At 46.1% G+C, this 26407-nt stretch overlaps 1 protein-coding gene across 3 annotated transcripts in view; it reads left to right on the top strand.

The window, feature by feature from the left end:
- The first annotated feature begins 5837 nt into the window (after positions 1 to 5837).
- Spg7 (SPG7 matrix AAA peptidase subunit, paraplegin) overlaps positions 5838 to 26407 on the top strand; it is a 39034-nt gene continuing 18464 nt past the window's right edge. The window contains exons 1-9 of one of the 3 annotated variants that reach the window (XM_041650671.1): positions 5838 to 6051; positions 9398 to 9500; positions 13075 to 13164; positions 17186 to 17427; positions 20298 to 20437; positions 21306 to 21408; positions 23504 to 23629; positions 24024 to 24186; positions 25091 to 25264. In XM_041650671.1, coding sequence (XP_041506605.1) covers positions 5869 to 6051; positions 9398 to 9500; positions 13075 to 13164; positions 17186 to 17427; positions 20298 to 20437; positions 21306 to 21408; positions 23504 to 23629; positions 24024 to 24186; positions 25091 to 25264 — 1324 coding nt within the window. In that variant the 5' untranslated portion in view covers positions 5838 to 5868. The remainder of the gene's footprint in view (positions 6052 to 9397; positions 9501 to 13074; positions 13165 to 17185; positions 17428 to 20297; positions 20438 to 21305; positions 21409 to 23503; positions 23630 to 24023; positions 24187 to 25090; positions 25265 to 26407) is intronic. The other 2 variants (XM_041650672.1, XM_041650673.1) reach the window with 2 other exon arrangements.

Here is a 26407-nt window from a genome sequence, read left to right as displayed (position 1 = left end):
GGTGGTGCACGCCTTTAATCCCAGCACTCGGGACAAAACAGTAAAAGGAAGCCATGTCAAAGTGTTCTTCCAATGCACAGAATTTGACCAGGCTCAGGCAGGCTATGAGGAAGGACAAATGAGTAAACAGAAGTTAAGAAGAACAGAAATAATAAAGGTGAAGGAAATAGTCTTGGAGATAGTAAAGCCAACATTCTTACAGTAGGCGGAGTAGTCTAAAGTACAGCTTGACAATGGAGCAAAGTGTGGGGAGAGATACCATGAAAGGAGAGAGTTAAGGCCCAAAAGTTATCCTCTGAACTACACACACACACACACACACACACACACACACTTGCATGTGCACACATACAGTGATAAATAAAGCATAATTTTCAAAAGGAGAGTCAATAATCTTTTTCCCAGGCATTTATTTCTCAGAGCGTCTTAGTAATAACTACTAGTGTAAATGGCTTGCTGCTTCACAAGTTGCTTTCACATGCATTTATTGCATTTTATCTTTATAAATGCCGTGTGGGAAATCCAGGGTTGGCATTAGCCTGGCTTTGCAGATAATTATTATGCCCATTTACTGATGAGAAAATTGAGGCTTAGAAGTTAATAACTTGCTCAGGGCTATTAGCTGACAGGCTCCAGTGGCTGCTTTCTTGACATCTTCTGGTGGTGGTTATGACTCAGTAGTCAGGTAGAGGCCAGACAGCAACCTGGGTCCTCTGTCTGCAAGAGCCACAAGTGATCTTCAGTGCTGAGCCGTCTCTCCAGGCCCTTCAGCTGGTGTTAGTATTCAGACATCTGTACTGGCCTGCCCTTGGGGTCCTGACAGGATGTGTCCTCAGCTGCAGTCACTAAGAGCACTCCCCGTGCATACTTGCTTTGTTCCCTTTTAAAAGGTGGGCCTTGCCCACCTCCAGCGCTCTGTCTCTGTCTCTCTCTGGCCACTCTTGTCCCCAGGGACCCATCTCTGCCTCCTTCTCTTCTTTTTCTCTGTCCCCTTTTCTGTCCCTTCTTTCCCCTCTTCCAATAAAACTCCCATGTGAGTCCTGTTGTATGGCGTGACTCCTTTCCAGCCGATTGATTGATTGATTGATTTATCTGTTTGGTTTTTCAAGACCTGTAGCTTTGGAGCCTGTCCTGGAACTAGCTCTTGTAGACCAGGCTGGCCCGAACTCAGAAAGATCCGCCTGCCTCTACCTCCCGAGTGCTGGGATTAAAGGCGAGTGCCACCACTGCCCGGCTTTCCAGCCTATTTTATTTTATTTATTTATTTATTATTATTATTTTTTTTTGTTTTGTTTTTTCGAGACAGGGTTTCTCTGTGGTTTTTTGGAGCCTGTCCTGGAACTAGCTCTTTTTTTTTTTTTAAATGTGTAGCCCAGGCTGGCCTCGAACTCGTGATCCTCCTGCCTCTGCCTCCTTCAGCAAATCCTACCGGCGTGCACCACCACAACCGGCGTGGAACTAGCTCTTGTAGACCAGGCTGGTCTCGAACTCACAGAGATCCTCCCTCTGCCTCTGCCTCCCGAGTGCTGGGATTAAAGGCGTGCGCCATCACCACCTGGCTCCAGCCGATTTTAAATAAATGATAACATCTGGTATTTTAAGAAAGTTTAGCGAGGAAGAACAGCAAGATAACTCAGCTGGTGAAAGCTGGTTCCTTACATTTGATTCCTGGGACACATGTGGTGAAGGAGAAAACTTACTCTCAGAAGTTGTTCTCTGAACTCTTCACAGGCACTGTGGTATGCGCGTACGCGTGCGCACACACATACACACAAAATGTAAATGTAATGAAACCATATATTGCTGAGTGTGGTGGTGCACAACTTTAATCCCAGCACACAAGAGACAGAGGCAGGTAGGTCTCTGTGAGTTTGAGGATATTCTGGTCGGCTTAGCAATTCTAGGACGTAGAGACCCTGCCTCAAAAAAAAATTCAAAAATGAAAAACAAAAACTTGGCAGTGGTGGCACACACCTTTAATCCCAGCACTCAGGAGTCAGAAACAGGTGAGTCTCTGTGAGTTTGAGAGTTTGAGGCCAGCCTGGTATACAAAGTGATTTCCAGGACAGGCTCCAAAACTACAGTGAAACCCTGTCTTGGGGGAAAAAAAAATACAGGAAAAGCAACCAGTAGTAAAAATAAGTGATAGCTTTTAGCCGAGGGCTAGTCTGCACAACCAACTGAACATTTACCCAACCTTAAGAAGCGCTGCTGATAAACTCTAGCTACTACAGAGCTGCAGGCTAGTCTGCAGGACATTTGATACTTCCCCAGGAGTAGGGAAAGGGACAAGAACTCACCTGTGACCTCGTAGACTGTACACACAGAGTGGAATGCGAGCCAGGCCAGACTGTGCCTTAGGTCCCTGTGCTTCCTTTCTGTGTCGGTCTCTCCTTCTACCTCTCCTTGTTCTTGTCCTTAAATGATTTTAGGAATACGGGTATTTTTCCTGTATATATGTCTGTGCACCATATGTGTGCCTGGTGCTGACAGGGGCCAGACGACATTATGTGCCCTGGAACTGGAGTGACAGTTGAGAGCTGCCATATGACTGCTGACAATTGAACCCTGGTCATCTGAACGAACAGCCAGTACTCTTAACCTCTGAGCCTCTGAGCCATCTCTCCAGCTCCATGTCTTCCACCTAGTTTTCTGAGGCAGAATCTCTCTCCTCTCTCTCAAGACAGGGTTGCTGTATAACTTTGGTTGTTCTGGAACTCACTCTGCAGACCAGGCTGGCCTTCCGCTCACAGAGATCCCCCTGCCTCTGCCTCCTGAGTACTGGGATAAAAGGCGAGCATGTGCCACCACCGCCCCACGCAGGATCTCCCTTGTTTCGGCCACTGAGATGCCTACTCCAGGCTAGCTGGCCCACAAACATCTGAGCTTGTAGATTTTCAGGAAGCCTTATTTCTTGGTGATTCTACTGTCTCCACCTCCTGTCGTGGGTCAGGAATGCTACAATTACAGGTGGGTACCCACCATTTCACATTCCGGAGATTGAGTCTGTGAGGTAAGGCTTGCCTGTTGAGCACTTTATTCACTGAGCCATTCCCTAACTTTTAAAGTTTATAAGTAAATTAGAGACAATCTTTTTGTTTGTTTGTTTGTTTTTGTTTTGTTTTTCGAGACAGGGTTTCTCTGCGGCTTTGGAGCCTGTCCTGGAACTAGCTCTGTAGACCAGGCTGGTCTCGAACTCACAGAGATCCGCCTGCTTCTGCCTCCCGAGTGCTGGGATTAAAGGCGTGCACTGCCACCACCCGGCTTGGTACATGCCTTTTATCTGGCACTCAGGACACAGAAGCAGGGAGATCTCTGTGAATTTGAGACCAGCTAGGGCTACAAAGTAAGATAATTTTTATTTTTTAATGTTCTAGTTCAGAGAGTTGTGAACATTACATTTGAGTGTTTGATGTGGAACCAGGCACTAGTCAGCACTAAGAATGTTGTTTTATTTAATATTATAGACTAGAGAGTACAGAGAAAAACGCAGTGTGGAACGAAGCTCACTGCAAGGTCACTTCTGAGGCACGTTATTAAGCCTGCTTTCAGACTAATTAAGCTATCAGGCACGAGACTAGGGCAGTCACAGCTCCGGTAGCCCTCCCTCTGCTACACAGAGTGGACAGTCGTCACCCTGTCCAGGCTGTCCCACCCTGTCCTGTCCATGGGTGGGCATGAATGCACTGTGAAAGCCCAATGGTCTGAAGGCTGGGACGTGGGGTTCTACTTCAGTGGGAATGACAGTAATTAGTCAGGTCCTACATTTGATCACAACACAGTCCACAGAAACAAAACATATTAGCAATTGCCTACTGCTAAGGGGTTTGGGAGATGCGGAGTGGACTATTAATGACGACAAATGAGGGAGGAAGAACGTTGGGGGGGGGATATTGAACAATATTATGTCCTAAATTATGTCTCTGTTTCTCGTGTGTATGTATGTAGACCAAAAAAGGTTCATCAGATCCCCAAGGAGCTGGACTTATAGATGGTTGTGAGCTTTCTGTCACAGATGATAGGAATCAAACTCAGGTCCTTTGAAAAAACGGTATAGCTCAACACTGAACACTCTCTCCAGTGTCTGTTTCCCTCCCTTCTCCTCCTCCCCTCCTCTCCATTTTGAGACAGGTTTTCAAGTAGGTAGCCCAGGGTGGTCTCCAACACAGCCAATGAAATTAAGCTCTTGAATTCTTGGTTCTCCTGCCTCTACCTCCTAAACTCTGGGGTTACACACCCAGTTTCACTTTAATACAATCTCATTTCCTGTGAGTAGCAATATGGACTTCTGTGTGGCTGCCTAGGTGTTATATAAGCCTGGCTGAGAGCCGTGGTCACGAGGGTTGGAAATTACTTCCAGCAGTGAGTCAGCCCAGGAGAAAACAAGTAAGCTAGTATCAGAAGACAGTTATCTATGTGAATTCATCATCTTAAAATTTTCTTTTTAAATGTGGATGGGTATTTATCTGTCTGTATGTCTATGTACCACACGGGTGCCTGGTACTGTGAGGCCAGAAAAGGATTTCTCCAAGGACTGGAGTTCTAGAAGGTTATGTGGGTGCTGGGAATTGATCTGGAATCCTCTGGAAGAAGAACCCGTGCTCCTAACTGCTGAGCTAACTTTTCAGCTATATAAAGATGTATAGAACAAATATTCCACCCTGCTTGAGTCACAAAGAGCTTAGTATTTTCCTTTCAAAAGCATCTTCCTTCTCATCTGCCCTTCCTGCTGCAGTTTGATTTCGTTCTTAGGTTCCCGGGATGAATGAACAACGTTAACCCTTGGTGGGCTTGAGCCTCTTCTTTAGCTCTCTCCAGACCAGTGACAGACTATTCCACATTCGATTAGTCCACGTCTGACTTTTAAGAGCTCTTCTTCTTCGTTTTTAAGACAGGGAGCGCTGTTGCACGGTGGCCTCACACAACGTGGCCCTCCATCGACATTGTATTCTATAGCCTGTCAGCAACATCCTCAGGACCTCTGGGGTTAAGGAAAAACTGGGTCGAGTAGCTCTCTCTTGGCAGGCCGGCACTCAGGAGGCTGGGCTTCAGGATCTGGAGTTTGGGGCCAGGCTGGGTAGCACAGTGAATATTGTATTAAAAATAAATAAATAGGACTGGAGAGATGTCTCAGCAGTTAAGAGCACTAGCTGCACTTCCAGAGGACCCAGGTTCAATTCCCAGCACCCACACGGTGGCTCACAGCCATCGACAGTGGCATCCGATGCCCTCTTCCATCATAAAGACACATATGCATGTACATAAAAGAAATAAAATCCTTAAAAATAAATAATAAGGAGAGAAAGTGGCCAACAGGAACCAAATCACACCCCTAAAGAAAGGCGATTTAAAAGCCAAATTCTGTATTCTCTTGCCAAGCACTGAAAACAGCAGCTTGGGCCGGGCGGTGGTGGCGCACGCCTTTAATCCCAGCACTCGGGAGGCAGAGGCAGGCGGATCTCTGTGAGTTCGAGACCAGCCTGGTCTACAGAGCTAGTTCCAGGACAAGCTCCAAAGCCACAGAGAAACCCTATCTCGAAAAAACCCAAAAAAGAAAAAAGAAAAAAAAAGAAAAAAGAAAACAGCAGCTTGAACTGGAAATAAAACAGAGGAAAGAAAAATACCGGGTAACCGGAGCTTGTCTCCTCCGGAACCCGCAGGCTCCCGGCTGCTAGCGTTTGCGCTGCGCACCCTGCTGACACAGGAGATTTAGCTGCTAACCTTGCAGGGGACCGGAAAGTTCTGACAGCGCAGGCGCCGCGAGGAGTCACAACTTTCGCTACGGCGCAAGCGCTGGAGGAGGCTGCCCTCCAAACCTGACCGTTCGGGCTGCCGAATCCCCACTGCGCAGGCGCCCCGCTCGGCACCATGGCGGCGGCGTTGCTGCTATGGCGCGCGCTCCGCCTCAGCCCGGAGCCTGGGTCCAGGCGCTTATGGAGTCTACTCTCGACCATGGGCCCAGGCCTCTCATCCGGGGCTGGGAGCAGGCGACCATATACGGTCCGCGGGACTCCGGTTGGCACTGCTGCGGCTGAAGGCCAAGCGCCTCAGGTAACCCGCCCGGAACCTAGCGGTGGCGGCGAGTGTCGCCGGTCTCCGCGGACCGGATGTCGCCGGTCTCCGCGGACCGGATGTGCGCTTGCATCTTCCTCTTTCGGCAAGGCCTCTGCTAGGCCTGCCCTGCTGCGTGGTGGGGGAAGGAGGGCTGATGAGGGCTTCCCCGGGCGTGAGGCACAACCTCGGGTGGTTCTGACCCGTGTGTGTGTGTGTGTGTGTGTGTGTCTCCCTGGTGATTTAAAATTGAGCCCACTTTCCTGTGTGTCTGTCTGTCCTTGGTGATTTAAAATTGAGCCCACTTTCCTGTGTGTCTGTCTGTCCCTGGTGATTTAAAATTGAGCCCACTTTCCTTCTTTTGGTTTTTGAGGCAGGATTTCATGCAGCCTGGAACTCACTATGTAGTCAAAGCAGCTCCTGAATTCATGATCCCTTTGCCCGCACCTTCGGGAGCGCTGGGGTTATAGGTGTAGATGTTTCACCAGTGTCTGACGTTAGTGATAGAGTTGGCTCAACTGAACCAGTTCCATTAGGATGAATTTCAGCGCTTTCGGAAAAGTGATTGTTGCTTAGAGCAGTAGAAAGCTTTTTGCACGAATGAAATCCAGCTAACTACAGAAGGAGTGTAGTTTGTCGTTGATAGGCACTCCTTGAGTTTCGAATGGGAAGGCCCCATCTCAACCTGATGAGGTTTTGATATTTTAAAACTTTCAAATGGTCACATTTCAGGGCAATGTCAATATTACAGATAAATATTAACTTGAACTTTTTAAAGCAGAGCCAAGTGGTACACACCTGCAATGTCAGCATTTACTGGGAGACGGAGGCCAGGAAGACAGGAAGATTGTGTGTTGGAGACTGACGCTAGTCTAGTGATCCTCAGCCTATGGTTGAAAATTATTGGCTTTTGTTGTTATTTCCTTTATGTTTTTTGACCGAATGCGGGTGACATTTATTGATGGGATTGACAGGCGAGCATCCTAGGCCCCTCTTCTTGGGAGGCAGGTCTAGGATGGGAACTCTGAGGAGGGGAAGAGTCCTCAGCACTGGACGGCCTCCCCTTTCCTTTTATGTTTTTCCTGGGATGGGTGGTCCAGGGTTCTTACACCCTGAAGACCATGTCGAACACCACCTGTTGCCTTAGCCAAATTCACTGTGCCAGTAAATGAGTTCGACACAATGGTAGTTGAGTGGAATGAGAGCCTCAGCATTAAAGGTGGAAGAATGGGTGTCACTGTTGAGATCCCAGAAGACATCTCGATCCTCAGTGTAGCCCAGGGTGCCCTGGAGGGAGTCCCTCTGATACCTGCTTCACCACCTTCTTGATGCTGGCATGTTTGGCAGCCCTCTCCAGGTGGTAGATCAGATCCAGAGCAGACGTTGGGAATGGATAGATTCAGGAGGCCATGCCAGTGAGCCTTCTTCCTGCTCATCTCTGGGATGACCCCACCCACATCTTGACAGTGCCAGTGGATGCAAAGACGATGTTCTGGGCACCTCCACTGCCATCATGCTGACTTCCGAGAGAGGCCATGTAGTGGTAGTGATGGCATGGATTCTGGTTATAAGTCATTCAGGACATCAAAGTTGACATAGATGGCCTTGGCCATCAGGGCTAAGCAGTGGTGCAGGAGGTGTTGTGATGCTTTTTTTTTTTTTTTTTTTTTTTTTGAGACAGGTTTCTCTGTGTAGTCCTGACTGTCCTGGAGCTCTTTTTTTTTTTTTAATTTATTTATTTTTTGTTTTGTTTTGGTTTTTTGTTTGTTTTCTAGTAAGATTTATTTATTTGCTATGTATACAGTGTTCTGTAAGAAGAGGGCACCAGGTCTCATTACAGATGGTTGTGAGTCACCATGTGGTTGTTGGGAATTGAACTGGGACTTTTGGAAGAGTAGGCAGTGCTCTTACTGCTGAGCCATCTCCCCAGCCCCCCTGGAACTCATTCTTTAGTCCAGACTGGCCTCAAATTCAGAGATCCACTTGGCTCTGCCTCCCAAGTGCTGGGATTGAAAACGTGTGCCATTGCTACCCAGCTTGTTGATGCTCTTGACTGAGTTGTAGTTCATAGCCATCACAAAGATGGTAGGGTAACTTCAGCCCAAGGGCAAGGATGTTGACCTTTTGGCTTCCCCTGTCAAGTGGGCCTAGCCTTCTCCATGGCAGTGAAGAAACGGTAGACTTCACAGTATACTCACCAGTCTGACCCATTTGGTATTGGTGGGAGTATGGCTACTGGAAGATGGAGATAGCCTTCCCATTGATAACAGGACTCCAATTCTTAGCCTTTACTGTACGGTGAATCAAAAAAAAATGTTAAATTGGATTGTTGATCTTAGCATTTAAAGGTTGGTGGGTCATGGTGGTGCGCGCCTTTACTCACAGTGCTCAGGAACAGAAGCAGGTAGATATCTATGAATTCAAGGCCAGCTTGATTTATGTGTCGTGTTCCGTGCTAGACCAGCCAAGGGCTACATGTAAGACCCTGTCTTGTAGGGGAAAAGAGCATGAAAGGCTAAGTCAATCTGGAGCATACCTATAATGCTATATTTGGGAGGCAGAGATGGAAGGTCAGGATTTTTTTTTTTTTTTTAAATATTTATTTATTTATTTATTATGTATACAATATTCTGTCTGTATGCCTGAAGGCCAGAAGAGGGCGCCAGACCTCTTTACAGATGGTTGTGAGCCACCATGTGGTTGCTGGGAATTGAACTCAGGACCTTTGGAAGAGCAGGCAATGCTCTTAACCACTGAGCCATCTCTCCAGCCCCAGGATTTTTTTTTTTTTAAAGATTTATTTATTTATTTATTAAGTATACAGTGTTCTGCCTGTATGCATGCCTGCAGGCCAGAAGAGGGCACCAGATCTCATTACAGATGGCTGTAAACCACGATGTGGTTGCTGGGAATTGAACTCAGGACCTTTGGAAGAGCAGGCAGTACTCTTAACCACTGAGCTACCTCTCCAGCCCCGGAAGGTCAGGATTTTAAAGCCATCCTCAGCTACAGAGTTATTTGGGGCCAGCCTGAACTATACGAGGCAGTTAAAAACAACAAAACCAAAAACAAAACAGGCTCTCTGGGTTGATGGCGCATGTTTGTAATCCCAGCACTTGGGAGACTGGTGCAGGAGGATCACTGAGTTTGAGGCCAGACTCTGTCACAGTGCTGGGGTTATAGGCATCTACCACTATATATACTTTTATGGGATACTGGGGATCAAACTCATAGCTTTCTGCATGGTTTGTGGGGACTACCAACTGGTCCATATCCCCAACCCTATGTTGTTTTTGGTATGTGGTCTTAGTGTTACCTCAGTCTTTTTTTTTTTTTCTTTTTACAGAACTTGCTATTTCGAATACTGACCCCTAGCTTTGGAAGTATTAGCGGATTGTTACTGAAACAGCATATAGTTCCAAATGCAATCAGACCATGGCAGCTTTCAGGTGTGTATCTATGCGTTGCATGTGTCCCTAGTGATGGACACAGATTTTACTGTAGTCCTAGTAGATATAATGGAAGAGGAGCATGGTCTAGTATGCTTGTAATCCCAGCACTAAAACGGGGGGCTGCCAGTTGGAGACTAGCCAGAATTAGCTAGTGAAACCCTGTCCAAAAAAAAAAGAGTTTGGGTTGCTGAAACACAGTACTTACTATAGTGAGTAGAGTAGCCTAGGAGAAACTACTGGCCTACGTGTGCAGCAAAGTCTGCCAGCTCAGTCTATATAGATACACTGTGATCAAGTCTAAGGATGTAGTCTCCTTGGCAAGGGACAAGTGACCATTAGAAGAATGTTGCTAGTTTGACATTGCCCAGAAAACTAAGAACAGCCACCATAAAAAACCCTGAACTTCTGACCTTTTTAGTGCTGAGATTACAGGTGTGTGCCACTGTGTCTGGTTTTATGTGATGATAGGGACTGGACTCAGAACTTTGTGCTTGGTAGGCAAGTACTCCACCAACTAAACTATTCTTATTCCAACCTTTGGTTCTTTCTGTTAGTCTTTGGATAATCTGAAGTGATGTTCATAAATAGATTGAATACTTTGTCATCCTGCCTTTACCTTGCCAGTGGTAGAGTATAGAAATATGCCACTACTCACCTGGTTTTTTGTTTTGTTTTGTTTGTCTGTCTGTTTTTGTCTTTGTCAGACAAGGTATTACTTTGTAGTCCAAGCTGGCCTTGAATTTATAATCCTGTGTTCACCTTCTAAGTGTTGGGATTACAGTATGTGCCGCCAGGCCTGACCTATTTTTGCTTGTGTTTTGTTTAGCAACTGTGTGTGTGTGTGTGTGTGTGTATGCAAACGGGTACCCCCTGGGATCTCTCCTTCCGCCATGTGGGTCCTAGGAATCAGACTGAAGTCATCAAGCTTGACAAGTACCTTTACCCATTTAGCCATCTTAATTAGCCCTCATTTTAAAACTGAAGTGCTGGAGACTGGTGGGGTGACTCAGCAGATAAGAACATTAACTACGTTTTTCAGAGGACCCAGGTTTGGTTCCCAGAATCCACATGGCAGCTCACAGCCATCCTAATGCCTATTGCAGAGGCTCCAACCCCTCCTGACCGTTACTAGCACAGCGCAGATGGTACCCAGCTGTGCACGTGTGCAGAGATGTACATGCAGGCAAACGCCCACACACATATAATAAAAATGAATAAAGCATGAAGTGGAAGTCGGGTTTCATTGTTCTTTTTTTTTTCTCTTTGAGATGGGGATTCTCTGTGTAGCCCTGGCTGTCCTAGAACTTTCTTTGCAAAACAGCTTGACCTCAAACTCAGATCCTGCCTCTAACTCCCAAGTGCTGGGGATAAACTCTAACAGTGTCTCTGCTTTAGTTCAGGGGGACATCCAATGTGCCAGAATTTCGCTCCTTTCTTGCCTAGCTGGACTAGGGAACAGTGAAATGCTTGGATCCTAATTCGAAGGAGGCAACCTGTGTTGGCACTGAGCTCATTTGCTTGAGTTTCATTTGAATTTCATCCCAGGTTCAGTGACTCTGAGATAAGCATGGATAGCATCAATATACCCCAGCTATCCAAAAACTCAATGCTGAGTTCTAATGGAAATAAGTATAGTTCTGCTTTTGCATCTGTTAATGTTTTTATGGAGAAAGTTAGACTCAGGGCTGGAGCTGTGGCTCATAGGTTAAAAATACCCCTCTCCCAGGGGACTTGAGTTCAGTTCCCAACATCCGCATCGGGTAGCTCACAACCATCTGTAACTCTGTGTTCTGAATTCCATGGGATCTGGCACCTGGTTTCCTCAAGGCATGCATGTGTTACATATACTGACAGGTAGACAAAACACCCATGTAGATAAAAGTTTTGTCTTTTTAAAATTAATTTTTAATTTTTTGTTCATTTATTATTATTTAATTTATTTTTTCAAGACAGGGTTTCTGTGTAGCCATAGCTGTCCTGGAACTCACTCTGTAGACCAGGCTGGCCTCGAACTTAACAGAGATCCACCTACCTCTGCCTCTGAAGTGCTGGGATTAAAGGTGTGTGTCACCACCACCCAGTTTATTCATTTGTTTTGGAATAGGCAGGGTTTCTTTGTACCGTCTCTGGCTGTCCTGGAACTTGATTTGTAGACCAGGCTGGCCTCAAATTGAGAGATCTGAGTGCTAAAGGTGTGTGCCAATACACCTGGCTAAATTATAATATACATACATATATGTATATGCATAGAAAAGACTTGATGTCATGGTCATTTTTCTCCCCCATCTGTTGAGACTTTGGGCAAGACCAAGCCTTTCCCGTGCAGCCTTATGCCAGCCTAGGCCTGGCATTGACGACTGGTAGCCACAGTTGCCAAACCATTTGGGTCATTCTACTGCTTAAATTCACTTAAAACAGATTGAACTTGATCTCTAGTAAGCTTGTGTCATTGTCCTTTTTGGTTTTTTGAGTCAGGGTTTCTCTGTAGCTTTGGAGTCTGTCCTGGAACTAGCTCTTGTAGACCAGGCTGGTCTTGAACTCAGAAAGATCTGCCTGCCTCTGCCTCCCAAGTGCTGGGCTTAAAGGCGTGCGCCACCACCGCCCGGCCGCTTGTGTCATTTTCAAACTCACATCTGAAACACCTTTTTTTCTTCTGGTGACTTAGGGATTAAACCCAGCATGTGTTCTGTCACTGAGCTATATCCTCTAGTTCTGTATTCTCTCACATTAGCCAAGTAAAAAAAAAAAAAAAATTTTGTTTTTGTTTCTTTTTGGAGATGTCTCATGTCGTTTATGCTTATGTCCAGCACTTTGTAACCCAGGTGGCATTGAAGCCAAGGTGATCTGTCTGCCTGCTGAGTGCTAGTATTACAGGCGTGAGCTACTATACCTGACTAACCAGTTTGTTGCTTTATTTAAAAATATTTTTTAGATTTATTTATTTTATGTGTGTAAGTGTTTTACCTGAATGTTTGTGTGTGTGCCACAGGTATTCCTGCCACCTGAGCAGTCAGAAGAGGGTGTTGGATCCCTGAAACTGAAATTCTGGTTGGTTGTGAACAGCTGTGTGGGTGCTGGGAACTGAACCCAGGTCTTCTGCAAGAGCGGCAAGTGCTCTTAGTTGCTGCGCTATTTCCAATCCCATTTTACTTTTTTAAAAATGGAAAACTTTTTCAGTGTGTGTGTGTGTCTGTGTGTACACGTACATGAATCCAGATACCCACAGAGGCCAGAAAGAGAGGGCATTAGTGCTGGATTATCTGGAGCTGTAGTTATAGGTAGATGGCTGTGAACTGCCAAACCTGGAATCCTCTTGCTAGAGAAGTATGTTCCAGCCTCTAGCTATCCAGTTTAGGTAGCACAGATTTGTCTTTATACATTAATGGTTCATTATTCTCTCATCAGCAGATACCGTAGTGTACATAGAAGGAAGTGCTGCAATGCCTCCGATGCAGCAATTCTCAGGCACAGGTTCCAAATGGTTTCTGTTGTGATAGGGTTTTTTGTAGACACACTGCCTTCTAGTATGTCTCTTGTAGCTGCACACTTAATTCTTTTCTTTTTATTATAGGTAGTACTTACTATTTTAGCACCTCACGGATGAAACAGAAGAATAAGGACAATAATAAACCCAAAGGCAAGGCCCCTGAAGATGATGAAGGTACATCTGCCTGATGTTTGAAGTACCTGTCCCTCTTGTGCCCCTTGTGTGCTCGCCTCTTAGTAGGGTGAGACTGTTAAGAAAGGCTCAGTTGATTGCCTGTTCCTGTGTGAACTGCCCTACTTCTGTGATTGCCCAGTCTTTGTTCTCTCAGAGATGTCTCTGTGGACACCTGTGGCCCTCTGTCACATTCAGGAAAGGGTAAATCCTAAATCCTGGGAGTGGGGACTGTGGTGACCAGCCCGAGGCACACTGGCCAGTGTTCCTACTGTTGCTGAGTGTGAGGCCAGCTAGCAGATGAGTGAGGAGCGGGCCCATGAGTGGGACAGGTTTGCAGTGGAAGGGTCACCACCCTTTACAAGCCTGTACTGCCCTGTTCCAGTTCATAGCCACACTCGGGGAGACTGTGGATGCCTTCATATCTTAGGTCTCACCTTGCTGGAATTAGGACTCATGCAGGAGTATAAAGCATGTAGAAAATTAATGTTTGAACTGAACTTCTAGAGTTTATTAAGTTTCTTAGCTAGGAGCTGTTTGTTTTCTGTAAGGTTTTTAGAGCCAATAATGTTGGAAATTGTCTACTCTTAGATATAGTATGTGCTTAGCATTGTACTAAGTGGTTTTCATACATTGTCCCATTTAATTCTGTTCTCAAAATAGAGCAAATTCTAAATGAATTGTGTATTTTCTTACTTTGTTTGTGTGAGGTGAGACTGTCTCACTTGGACCAGACGGCTTTAAACTTGTGTCAGTAATTCTGCTTCTCTCTCCTGAGTGGATGCTGGTGTTCTGGGCATGCACCGTCATGCTCACCTCTGTTATTGGGTCTGGGAGCTGGGTCAGTGAGTAAAGCACCTGTTGTGCAGGTGTGAGGAGTCTGGGTCCACAGCTCCCATGTAAACACTGGGCAGTCTGGCAGCCTGTCTGTAAATCTCATCATCGGGGAGCACAGCTAGGGAACCCTGGCCCAAGCTGGCTGGCTGGACTGGTGGAATCACCAAGCTCTGTTCAAGTAGAAGATCTTGTCTCAGGATATAGGATGGAGAACAATCAAGGAAGTCACCTGACTATCCACACGTGTGCACTCGTACATACTCAACATACATATGGTTTTTTTGTTTGTTTTTAAGCAAAACTAAGAAGACTTAGAACATACAAGTGAACATTTCACATCTTTTTTTTTTTTTTTTTTGGTTTTTCGAGACAGGGTTTCTCTGTAGCTTTGGTGCCGGTCCCGGAACTAGCTCTTGTAGACCAGGCTGGCCTCGAACTCACAGAGATCCGCCTGCCTCTGCCTCCCGAGTGCTGGGATTAAAGGCGTGCGCCACCACCACCCGGCTAACATTTCACATCTTGAAGTAGAAAAGACTTCTCTTCTTCCTTCTCCATTTTTTGACATAAAGTATCATGTAGCCCCCAGGCTGACCTAGAACTCACTGTGCAGCTGAGGCTTCCTTGAACTGATCCTCCTGCCTCAGCTTCCCAAGTGCTGTGTTTATAAATGTGTATTTCTGCTCTGGCTTGGCTGGGTGTTTTTTGTTTGTTTGTTTTGCTTGTTTATTTGTTTTTGTTGTTTGTCTTATTCTGTAGTCCTGGCTGACTATTGTCTCAGACCCTCAAGTGTTGGGATTATAAATCTTTATGCCTGGCTTTTTTAATTTTTACTTTATTTTATTTTAGACAAGGTTTCTCTGTGTAACCTCCCTGGCTGTCCTGGAACTGGGTACCTTGAATTGAAGACCAGGTTGGCCTTGAGTTCACAGACTTCTGCCTGTCTCTGCCTGTCTCTGCTGGGATTAAAGGTGTGCACCACCACCACCTGGCTAGAAAAGAAACTTCTGCTAGATGGCAGTGGTTAAGAGCACTTACTGCTCTCACAGAGGACCCTGGTCATTTCCCAGCATCTCACAGCCATCGAGGCTGTGCTCTTGTTCTGGGTACTCTGCTTGCCTCCTCTGGGCCCCATGGGCTCCTGCATGCATGAAATGCACATGAATTCGCACACAGACAATAAATAGATTTCAAAACTTTTCAGGCTATCTCCTAAAGAGAATGCCTCCATTGTTTCTGCAAGGTGAGACTTGTCCAGGTTTCTCTGCAGGTCATCAGTAGTCACAACGAATGGTGTGGGTCTAGAACTAGCCACATGGTGCTCACAGCAGGAAGGATCTGAGCCTGAGAACCTGGTGACTCTTCCCTTGGGATTCAGTAGCAGCATTTTGTCTTTACATGCCTGAACCAGTGACCTATTTAGCAATTGACAGCCTCCCCCTGACTCCCCGGAATGCTATTAGTCTTCTGTGTTGCTGACTGGTGGATGTACCATGTGATAGCTTTGATGGAGGTTCATGCCTTAAGCAGATTGGAGACAGTGTGACATCAGACACTCCGGCAGGAAAAAAACTGTGCTGTGAACTTTCTGAGCTGGTATATTATTCAGCCCAAAGACGTGCAAGAAATATGTAGGAAGAAGTACTTAGGGGCTGTAGATTTGGCTCAGTGGTTAAAAGAGTTCTACTGCTATTGCAGAGGATATGAATTTAATTCCTAGCACCAACTGCCTGAAATTCTAGTTCCAGGGGACCCATCCATCACCTTTTTTGGCTCTGCAGATACTATACTCAAAGGTACAAACCCACACTTAGACATACCCATAATTAAATTTTTATTTTTTATTTTTTTGTTTTTCAAGACAGGGTTTTTCTGTAGCTTTTGGAGCCTGTCCTGGAGCTAGCTCTTCTAGACCAGGCTGGCCTCAAACTCACAGAGATCCACCTGCCTCCTGAGTACCGCCCGGCTAATTAAAAATATTTAAGAACAATCTGAAGTTTTGAAATCACAGATACAAATAAACATGGCACAGATTAATGAGGGACAGTTGGGATTGGGAAAGAGTTGAGCACTGGGCATCAAATGCCGGTTTCTAGTCCATCCCAGGGTCAGCGTTCACTCTTGTGTCTTGTGATGGGATCATGGGAATAGAAATGAGGGACAATATGATATTCCTAGGGTCTAGGGTATGAATTATATTTATTGATTTTTGATTTTTTGAAATTGAGAGAGAAATGCTCTCAATTTTTTAGCCCAGGCTAGACCTGAACTTTCAACTTCTTGCCGAAGCCACCCAAAGTGCTGGAATTACAGTTATTACAGATATACAACATAATTCTTGCCCAACCCCCTAACACAAGACAAGGGTTGTATATGCTCAGGCTGTTTTTGTGTATAGATGTTTTGTCTACATATGTGTCTATGTACCACATGTGTGCCTAGTGCCCTGGGTCTAGAGTTCTAGACCGCTGTGAGTCTCCAGTGGGTGCTGGGAATTGAACCCAGGTCTTCTGGAAGAACAGTCACTGCTCCTAACAGCTGGGCTGTCTTCCCACCCAACCTACAGTCCTAAGCAGTCTTTGAACTCACTGTGTAGCAGAGGACGACATTCCATCTCTACAATCCTCAGACTGCACACTCCAGTGAGTTCCTGTCTCTTCCCCTTTATATTCCTCTCATTGCCCAGCTATCACTCCTGTCTCCACCTACTTTGTGCTGGGATTAAAGGTGTGTGACTCCCAAACACTGGGATTAAAGGTACGAGCCACCACGACCTGGATCTGTTTCTGGAATGTCTTCTTTTTGGTCTGAAGATTTGGTAGAGGTAAAAGATCTCTGTAGTGGTTGGCTACTTTGCTTTTCTGATCTTCAGGTTGAACCCCAATATCTGTCTCTGGGTTTTTATTATTTGTGCTAAGGGAATGGGAGGATGGGGAGAGGCTGCAGCCAGGATATAAAATAAATAGATAAGTAAAAAAAATTAAAAATTAAAAAAAAAAGGTGTGCGCACATGCCAGGTCTAGGATAGCTCTCGAAAAACAGGCAGAAACTTGGGATTCATTAGGACACAGATTCTGCCCTTCCTTTGCTGAGCATTCCTAAGGAGAGAGATAGAAGTGAGACCCTGCTCATGTGAGAATGTGTCTGGGCTTACTCCTGATGTGCCTGATTCTCCCTGTGTTCTCTTCAGAGGAGAGGAGACGAAAAGAGCGGGAAGACCAGATGTATCGTGAGAGGCTGCGCACCTTGTTCATCATTGCTGTTGTGATGAGTCTGCTGAACTCCCTCAGTACCAGTGGGGGCAGTATTTCCTGGGCTGACTTTGTCAATGAGATGCTGGCTAAAGGCGAGGTGCAGCGTGTGCAGGTGGTACCCGAAAGTGATGTGGTGGAAGTCTATCTGCATCCTGGAGCCGTGGTGTTTGGGCGGCCTGTGAGTTGGGGTGAAGGCCTTGGGGAGACTGGGAAGGTTAGGAGTATCCCCTTTTTAATCAACCCTTCAATCCTGGATTTGCCTGGCTGTCTTTAACATGATGTGTATAGAGTAGGGCTTGATGCAGGGTTTGAGCAGGGCTTGTTAAGGTGGAGCCGAGGGAAGGTAGTCAGAGAGCTCTTGACAGGAAAGCGCTCTGATGGCAGGCATGTCAGAGTGAAAGAGGAGAAGACCCGTGATAATTGATTCTCCTTGGTGTGAGAGGATAAGGAGCTGAGACCACTGCAGCCAGAAGTCGTACTGAATCCGCCTGGGTATGTGCAGAGCTTTTGTTTCCGGTCCCGAAGATTTGGGAGTGCTAAGGTGGCAGGGAGCTACTGTAAACAGTTTGCAGCAAAGCTCTTAAGTGGCCGGTTGTCAGGGATGGGTGCAGAAATAGGTGATCTGCCCTGTGAGGGACATAACAAAATGCAAGTTAGTAAAGGGCTGGAACTCAAAGAGGACAGAGAGGGATTGTGCTCACACCAAGCTCCCCGCTTGAGAGTGCTGGAAGAAGCTCATGATGGGGCAGGGGATGGGGTTCAGATCAGGTGGAGGGCTCAAGGTCAGTGAGCAGGGACCTGCCCCAGCCCCAGGGTGAGAGTGCTCAGTGTCTAACAGTTGAAGGTGGAGACTGGCCTCAGAGGACAGCCAATTGACGGTGAGTCCTATCCTGCTCTGTTTCAGTTCTTGGTCTCTCTTATTTCTCCTCCAGTGTCGTGTACCGTTATGGAGTCCTGAAAGCTTTCCTGCAAAGATACTGTCTAGAGCATATTTGCTGTTCATTTTTCTGGATTGTTTCTATGTGAGCCTTGAAACTACTTGGGTATAGGATTAATTAGGACGCTGACTTTTTTTTTTTTTTTTTCCAGAGCCTTACTATGTAGCCCTGGCTGGTCTGGGCCTTACTATGTAGACCAGGCTCACCTCAAACTCCTAGAGACTCACCTGACTTTGCCTCCCAAGTTCTGGGATTGAAGGTGTATGTTATCATACTCAGTCAATGGGCCCTGAATTTTTTTCTTTTATATTATATTGTTCTCCTGTTTTATTGGGTAACAGGAGAGTGTAACTCTGAGAGGCCACCTGGCTGCTCTCCCCTGCTCCAGGTAACCACTCCAGGCTGTAGGCATGGTCTCTTTGCGGGCTATACTGACTGGAATGAACCTATTCTTCCAGTGTGCTGTATTTTCTTTCAACAGGCCTGTTCTGTACCCCAAAAGGACACCATGAGATTCCTCTTACCAGGATGTGGGTGGCGTATATGGTCCAGCAAGTTTGATTACATCAGTTCTGTGCTGATAATTTTAAGAACTGAAGCCATGGGATCAATACACACTGTCAAACAATAAAAGCTAAATCCATGTAACCATAAAAATGAAGGCATGACACAAGAAGCACCTCCCCCAGAAACCTGCCTACCTACCTCAGCACAGGTGCACAGAGAAGCACCTCCCCCAAACACCTGCCTACCTCAGCACAGGTGCACAGAGAAGCACCTCCCCTAGACACCTGCCTGTCTACATCAGTACAGGTCCACAGAAAAGTACCTCCCCCAAAACCTGCTTACCTCAGCACAGGTGCACAGAAAAGCACCTCCCCCAGACACCTGCCTACCCACATCAGCACAGGTACACAGAGAAGCACCTGCCCCCATATCTGCCTACCTCAGCACAGGTGCACAGAGTAGCACCTCCCCCAAACACCTGCTGCACCTGCCTACATCGGCACAGAGGTTCAGACTTTGCAGAGGGACCTGGGTGAGGCTGGTGCAGAAGGTCCTGGACACTGCAGCGAATGTAGGTTTTGAATTGACTTCTGAAATAAGATACTTTGTGCTGGAGAGATGGCTCAGAGGTTAAGAGCACTGACTGCTCTTCCAGAGATTCTGAGTTCAATTCCCAGCAACCACATGTGAACTCAGCAACCACATGGTGGCTCACAACCATCTGTACTGAGATCTGGCGCCTGCATACATCGAGGCAGAATGTTGTATACATAATAAATAAATAAATCTTTAAGAAAATGAAATAAGATACTTTGTGCTGGAGTCTGGCATAATAAAGAGGGTCATTTCAACCCTTTTCCCTGTGCACCTGTGCTGATGCAGGTTGGTGAAGCTATTTCGGTGTTAGAATGGCTTGATGTATTGGGAAAGCCCAGATCAGACATCAAGGATCAGTAAATCCTGAAAGTAACTTACGGTGCTTCCTCTAATGTGCAAAGGGAGGAAATATAAATTATGGTTAAAATATTTAATTGCCCCCTTATTGTCACCTCCTCCAAGATGTCACCACCACACTGAGCCATGACACATCGAAGACTTGTCTGAAACTGTAGGGCTGAGCCACCCATCATCCATCATTGGCTCGAGTTAAATCCAGGAATGTCTTAGAATCTGAGCTCCCAATAATGTAACGGGGTAATATGTGGGAAGTGATGAAAGTGATATGAGCCCTGGGCACAATGCATGGTTCCTTCAGGGGAAGTCAGAATCCAAGGCCAACCTGGGTTATACAGCAAGATACTGTATCCAGAAGCAAAAGCAGTAAACCTGAAACTAGTGACTCATACTGGCCATGGGGATAATTGTGACTTCCTGGTGGTGAGTCCCACATGCCAGGGTAAAATTTTACTTAGTACAAAGCATTTCCATCAGAAAGGGCATCTCCTGAGATGGTCATTCTAGGCTGGGCTTGAGAAAACTAGATTTTTTTAGTCATGGAAGTGCTGTCTACAGTATCTTCTTTGGAGCCCTGGGTCACATAGTGTGCCAGCTCTGAGTGCTGACCTTTCACTCTCTCCTTGCCCACTCTCCATTTTGCCCTCAGCGGTTGGCCTTGATGTACCGGATGCAGGTTGCAAATATCGACAAATTTGAAGAGAAGCTTCGAGCAGCTGAAGATGAGCTGAACATCGAAAGCAAGGACCGGATTCCCGTTTCCTATAAGCGAACAGGATTCTTTGGAAAGTATGTTGGTTGTCTGTGGACTTGATTTTGTAGTGTGAGCCACACTGAACAGACAGCAAATCCTGAGCTGACTGCTGGATCCCTGTGGGGAGGTCCTGTGAGTGTGAGAGTAGAGAGGCTGCAGATGTGGGCGTGCAAATCCCTAGAGCGTTCACTTTGTTTAGTTGTCTGTGGTCTGTGGTAGTTCTTAATCAGATGCGCCAAGGCTGCTGTTTTCTGTAAAGGAAGATGGAACAGAGGGAATAGAAAGGGTCTCAGTAGAAATTCTTTCAGTGGCATCTTAGCACTGTTTGTATACTGTGAGGGACCATGGAACCCATAGGCATTGCTCGGCCAACAGTGATGAAGCCAGCGTCTAAAGAAAAGGTTATTGTGAGTTTGTAACCTGGGATGCAAGAAGCCGGCATCTAGCAGGTATTCCTTTGACAATAGCTTGATAGCCTCACGGCCCAGATGCTAAATCCGCCTACCCTGTGACTGATCTGGTTTTATTGTCAAGTGACACAGAGGTATGGGGCAAGTCATGGGTGGTCCTCTTCTTCCTTCTCAAATAGAGAGCCTAATCCAGAGTTTAAGTTTGTTAAGTTTTATTTGTTTACTAATTGAAAATGACAATATAATATTAGCCATAGAAGAACCTGCTTTTGTTGGGCATTGTCACATGGCAGGCTGAGTAAGCCTTTGTACACGCAGTGTAAACACTTGAAAAGCTTTGTGGAAGAGGGACTGTGGTAACAGTGGGATGGGAGACCATGTTTGCACAACTGCTTACCTTCTGCCTTGCCCTTGGAGCTAGAGATCCCAGCTTTGTTCATCAGTTGCCCTGACAATGACTTCATCCCTATAACTGCCTTTCCTTCTTACCCAGTGCCCTCTACGCCCTGGGGATGACAGCAGTGGGCTTGGCCATCCTGTGGTATATTTTCAGACTGACTGGGATGACAGGAAGGGAAGGCGGATTCAGTGCTTTCGTAAGTTGTACTGCTGGAGGTTTGTGTGTGAGAACTTGAATCCTTCTCTAAGCCTATAGAAAAGTACTCAGGGAGCCGGGCAGTGGTGGCGCACGCCTTTAATCCCAGCACTTGGGAGGCAGAGGCAGGTGGATCTCTGTGAGTTCGAGGCCAGCCTGGTCTACAAGAGCTAGTTCCAGAACAAGCTTTCCAAAGCTACAGAGAAACCCTGTCTCGAAAAACCAAAAAAAAAAAAAAAAGAAAAGTCCTCAGTGGTAGCCACTGAGCCCACTGTGTATAGGGAACTGTGTTCTGTCTGTCTCCACCACCCCCCCACCCCCGTTTGTTTTTGTTTTTTTTCCCCCAAAGTTCCATGTTAGCTTGGAGTGGTGCTCTTCTTTTTTCTGTTATTGGCTAATAAAGAAACATTTAAAATTCCTTAAAGAGCAGCCATAATAGAGGAAAACTCCCCTTCTACTCTTTTTTTAACTTTAAATCTGTGTTGTGCATTGTGTTTTGCCTGTGTCAGGGGATCAGATCCCCAGAACTGTAGTTGCAGATAGTCGTGAGCTGCCATGTGGGTGCTGGGAATTGAACCCAGGTCTTCTAGAACAATCAGTATCTTGACTGCTGAGCCGTCTCTAGTCCCTCTCTCCCATCCTGTTCTTGGGATGTATCTTAGGAAATGTGCTTCCCTCCCATGGCTTCTCCATCCCTCAGCATGGACTGGGATGTAGGCAGCTTCCTTTCTACCCCTGGGAGTGTCACTCTGTTTTCGCTGAGAATGCAAGCTTATTTCTGTCTCCTTAGCTAAAGAAGACTTTTTCTTCTGGTGTGGTGTTGGTGATTAACCCCAGAGCCTTGTACTGGTAGGTGAGCTCTCTACCACTGAGCTATGCTTCTTACCCTGAGGAGAAGTTTGTGCTTGTCTTTTCCTTCTTTTTTTTTTTTTTTTTTTTTTTTGAGTCAGGATCTCACTATGCAACTATGCATCCCTGGTTGGCCTGACACTCTATGTGGACCAGGCTAACATGGAACCTAGAGAGGTATACCTGCCTCTGCCCTGAAAGCTGGGATTAAAGGTATGAGTTACCATGCCCAAATAGAGTATTGCTTTTATTTTGTTTTATTTTTTGTTTTTGAGACAGGGTTTCTCTGTGTAGCCTTTGCTGTCCTGGAACTTGCTTTGTAGACCACACTGGCCTCTAACACAGAGATCCACCTGCCTCTGCCTCCCTAGTGCTGGGATTAAAGGTGTGTGCCGCCACCGCCTGGCTCCAAAGAGAGTTTTATATTTTTACTTATCTATTTAAACTTTATTTTTATTTTTGTGTATGGGTGTTTTGCCTGCATGTGTGTGTACCCTGTACACACAGTGGCTGGCAGAGTGTCGAATCTCCTGGAACTCAAGTTAGAGAAGGCTGTCTCTATGTGTGAGAACAGGTGCTCTTAACCACTGAAGCATCGCTCCAGTTCTAGTTTTTCTTTGTTTTTGTTTTTTGTTTTGTTTTGTTTCGTTTTTGAGACAGGGTTTCTCTGTGTATCTTTGGAGCCTATCCTGGAACCTCACTTTATAGACCTGGCTGTCCTTAAACTCATAGAGATCCACCTGCCTCTACCTCCTGAGTGCTGAACCCAGCCTCCAATTCTATTTTTTTTTTCTAACATAAATTGTTAGATTATGGGGATGGAGAGGTAGCTCAGAGGTTAAGAGCACTGGCTGCTCTTCCAGAGGTCCTGAGTTCGATTCCCAGCAACCACATGGTAGCTCACAACCATCTGTAATGAGATTTAATGCCCTCTCTGGCCTGCAGGCATACATGCAGGCAGGACATTGTATACATAATATATAAATCTTTAAAAATATTTTTGTTAGATTGCTTTCTTCCTAATATAAACAACACAAATCAAAGATTCCCCTTGTGTGTTTGAAATGGTCTGTGATCTCCATTGTCATGGAGGGAGTAGGCTGATAGGTGGTCCCCCTGGGCTGTGAAAGGAAACACCTCCACCGAGGATGGAGATACATTTTTGTGTTAGGTCAGGCAGATAGTAGCTACTGCTTCCCTGTTTTGCTAGGGATGCATAGCTTCCTGTCCTGACTCTTTTTGCGCAGAATCAGCTTAAAATGGCACGTTTCACCATCGTGGATGGGAAGACAGGGAAAGGAGTCAGCTTTCAAGATGTGGCAGGAATGCATGAAGCCAAACTGGAAGTCCGAGAGTTTGTGGATTATCTGAAGGTGAGAGTCATATGTTAAGGCCATTAAAGACAGGAGTAGGTGGTGACATCTTCTCTCCAAGAAGGAAGGTGGGATGAGCAGACTCTGAGACTGGAGCTGGCTCCATGAGCTAGCTGTTATTTGTTAAGGTACCACTCTCAGCGTATAGGTATGATGTTCTGTACCTGGGAAACCAACAGCATTGCCCAGTGTGCAGTTGGCCATCAAAGGAGAAGAGTGTAATAGTTCACTTCAGCTAGACCATCTTTTCTTTTGGTGCTGAAAGTCTATGAAGCTTTGTTTTTCTGGATCCCTGAGACTGTAGCTGATTCACTACTGTCATAGGTTCTCTTCATATGAGTCACTTCAACTTGAAAGGCTGAGTACTTAGTGTCACATGTCTGTTCCTCACTAGAGCCCAGAACGCTTCCTTCAGCTTGGTGCCAAGGTTCCAAAGGGTGCCCTATTGCTGGGACCTCCTGGTTGTGGGAAGACGCTGTTGGCCAAGGCAGTAGCCACGGAGGCTCAAGTGCCCTTTCTAGCAATGGCTGGCTCGGAGTTTGTGGAGGTCATTGGAGGTAGGTATGGGCTGGAAGTAAGGGCAGGTTTATTGGCCTAGTGCCTGGGAAGGCTTTTCATATAACCCTCGCTAACATGGGGAGCTGAGTGGAACAGAGAAGAACAAACATAGCCCAAGTTCAAATAAGCTTTGGTTCAAGCCAGGCAGAGGTGGCACACACCTTTAATTCCAGCACTCAGAAGCAGACGCAGGTGGATCTCTTTTTTTTTTTTTTTTTTTTTTTTTTTTTTGGTTTTTCGAGACAGGGTTTCTCTGTGGCTTTGGAGCCTGTCCTGGAACTAGCTCTGTAGACCAGGCTGGTCTCGAACTCACAGAGATCCGCCTGCCTCTGCCTCCCGAGTGCTGGGATTAAAGGCGTGCGCCACCATCGCCCGGCTGCAGGTGGATCTCTTAAGTCTGAAGCCAGCCTGGTCTACAGAGTGAGTTCCAGGATATCCAGGGCTACACAGAAACCCTGTCTTTAAAACAAAACAAAACCAAAAAAAAAAAAAAAAAAAAAAAAAAGCTTTGACCCACATCTTGGTAGTTGTGTGTTTTGATTCCACTTTCTTTTTTTTTTTTTTTTAAACTTTTATTTTATGTGCATTGGTGTGAAGGGTCAGATCCCCTGGAACTGGATCTTCAGACAGTTGTGAGTTGCCATGTGGTTGCTGGGATTTGAACCCGGGTCCTGTAGAAGAGCAGTCGGTGCTCTTAACCACTGAGCCATCTCTCCAGCCCTTGATTCCACTTTCATCTGTGGCTTGGGAGTCCTGGATGGGAAGATGGCGCTTCTGCTTCATCTGCAGAGAGTGGCCGGTTAGATATAGGCATCTTTGGTGGGAGATTTGCCTAGCTGTAACCCAAAAATAGTATTTGATTTCCTTCCTCTGCCTATCTCTTGACCCTCTGTGTCCCCTCAGGCCTGGGAGCTGCACGTGTGCGAAGCCTCTTCAAGGAAGCCCGGGCCCGAGCCCCTTGCATAGTGTACATCGATGAGATCGATGCTGTGGGGAAGAAGCGGTCCACCTCCATGTCTGGCTTCTCCAACACAGAGGAAGAACAGACCCTCAACCAGCTCCTGGTCGAGATGGACGGTCAGTGCCACGCATGTCTTACCATACACTGTACACCAGAGGAGACTAACCCTGTCAGAGTGACGGCCTTCAGGGCAGATGAACCTGGTGACATTTTTTTGTTCTAACTTCTGGAATATCACTGGAAGGGGTATTATTTTTTCTTTAGCCACTGTTACTTAGTGTTGTTCACTCCTGCCCTAGTGAGAACATTTTGTAGAGAATAGTTTAGATGTTGACATCTAACAGCAAAGTCAGCTTGAGAATTGTCCATCTGTTTGCTACCTTTAACAAAGGCCGCTTTCACAAGCCGGGCAATGTGGTGCATGCCTTTAATCTGAGCACTTGGGAGGCAGAGATGGGAATCTTTGTGAGTTTGGGATCAGCCCGATCTACAGAATGAGTTCCAGGACAGGCTTTAAGTTCTAAAGCTACAGAGAAACCCTGTCTCAAAAACACCAAAGAAAGGCAGCGGCAGGTGGATCTCTGTGAATTTTAGGCCAACCTGGTCTACAAGGGGGTAACCCTCCTTGCAGGACAGTTATGTTAAAGACGTCTTTTGGGGCAACTGTGATGTGTGTTTTTGATTTTTTGAGACAGGGTTTCTCTGTGGTTTTGGAGCCTGTCCTGGAACTAGCTCTTGTAGACCAGGCTGGTCTCGAACTCACAGAGATCCTCCTGCCTCTGCCTCCCGAGTGCTGGGATTAAAGGTGTGCGCCACCACCGCCCAGCCTGTTTTTGATTTTTTGAGACAGGGTTTCTCTGTGTAACAGCCCTGACTGTCCTAGATCTTACTTTGTAGACCAGGCTGACCTCAAACTCACAGAGTCTGCCTGCCTTTGCCTCCTGAGTGCTGGGATGAAAGGCCCGCACCCCCACACCTGGCTTATATGTTGTGTGTATGTGTGTATGATGTATTCTTTTTTTTTTTTTTTTTTTTTTACTTTTTTTATTTTTTATTTATTTATTTATTTTTTACGTTTTTTTGTATGATGTATTCTTAAGGCCAAGTGAGGCATTTATTTTGGGAGGAACAGTTTAATAATATGATCCTCAAGGCAGTCAGAGTAACACATCACATCCGTGTTGGAGAGCGATGGGAGAGGACACATGATGTCTTCCTTCGGCCTTCATACACAGGTCCATGCTTGCACCTCCATGCGC

The sequence above is a fragment of the Microtus oregoni genome, unplaced genomic scaffold (genome assembly GCF_018167655.1).
Source record: "Microtus oregoni isolate MIOR12 unplaced genomic scaffold, Mior012 000004F_ref0000308, whole genome shotgun sequence".
Classification (NCBI taxonomy): Eukaryota; Metazoa; Chordata; class Mammalia; order Rodentia; family Cricetidae; genus Microtus; species Microtus oregoni.
This window is presented reverse-complemented; position numbering and strand designations above follow the sequence as displayed.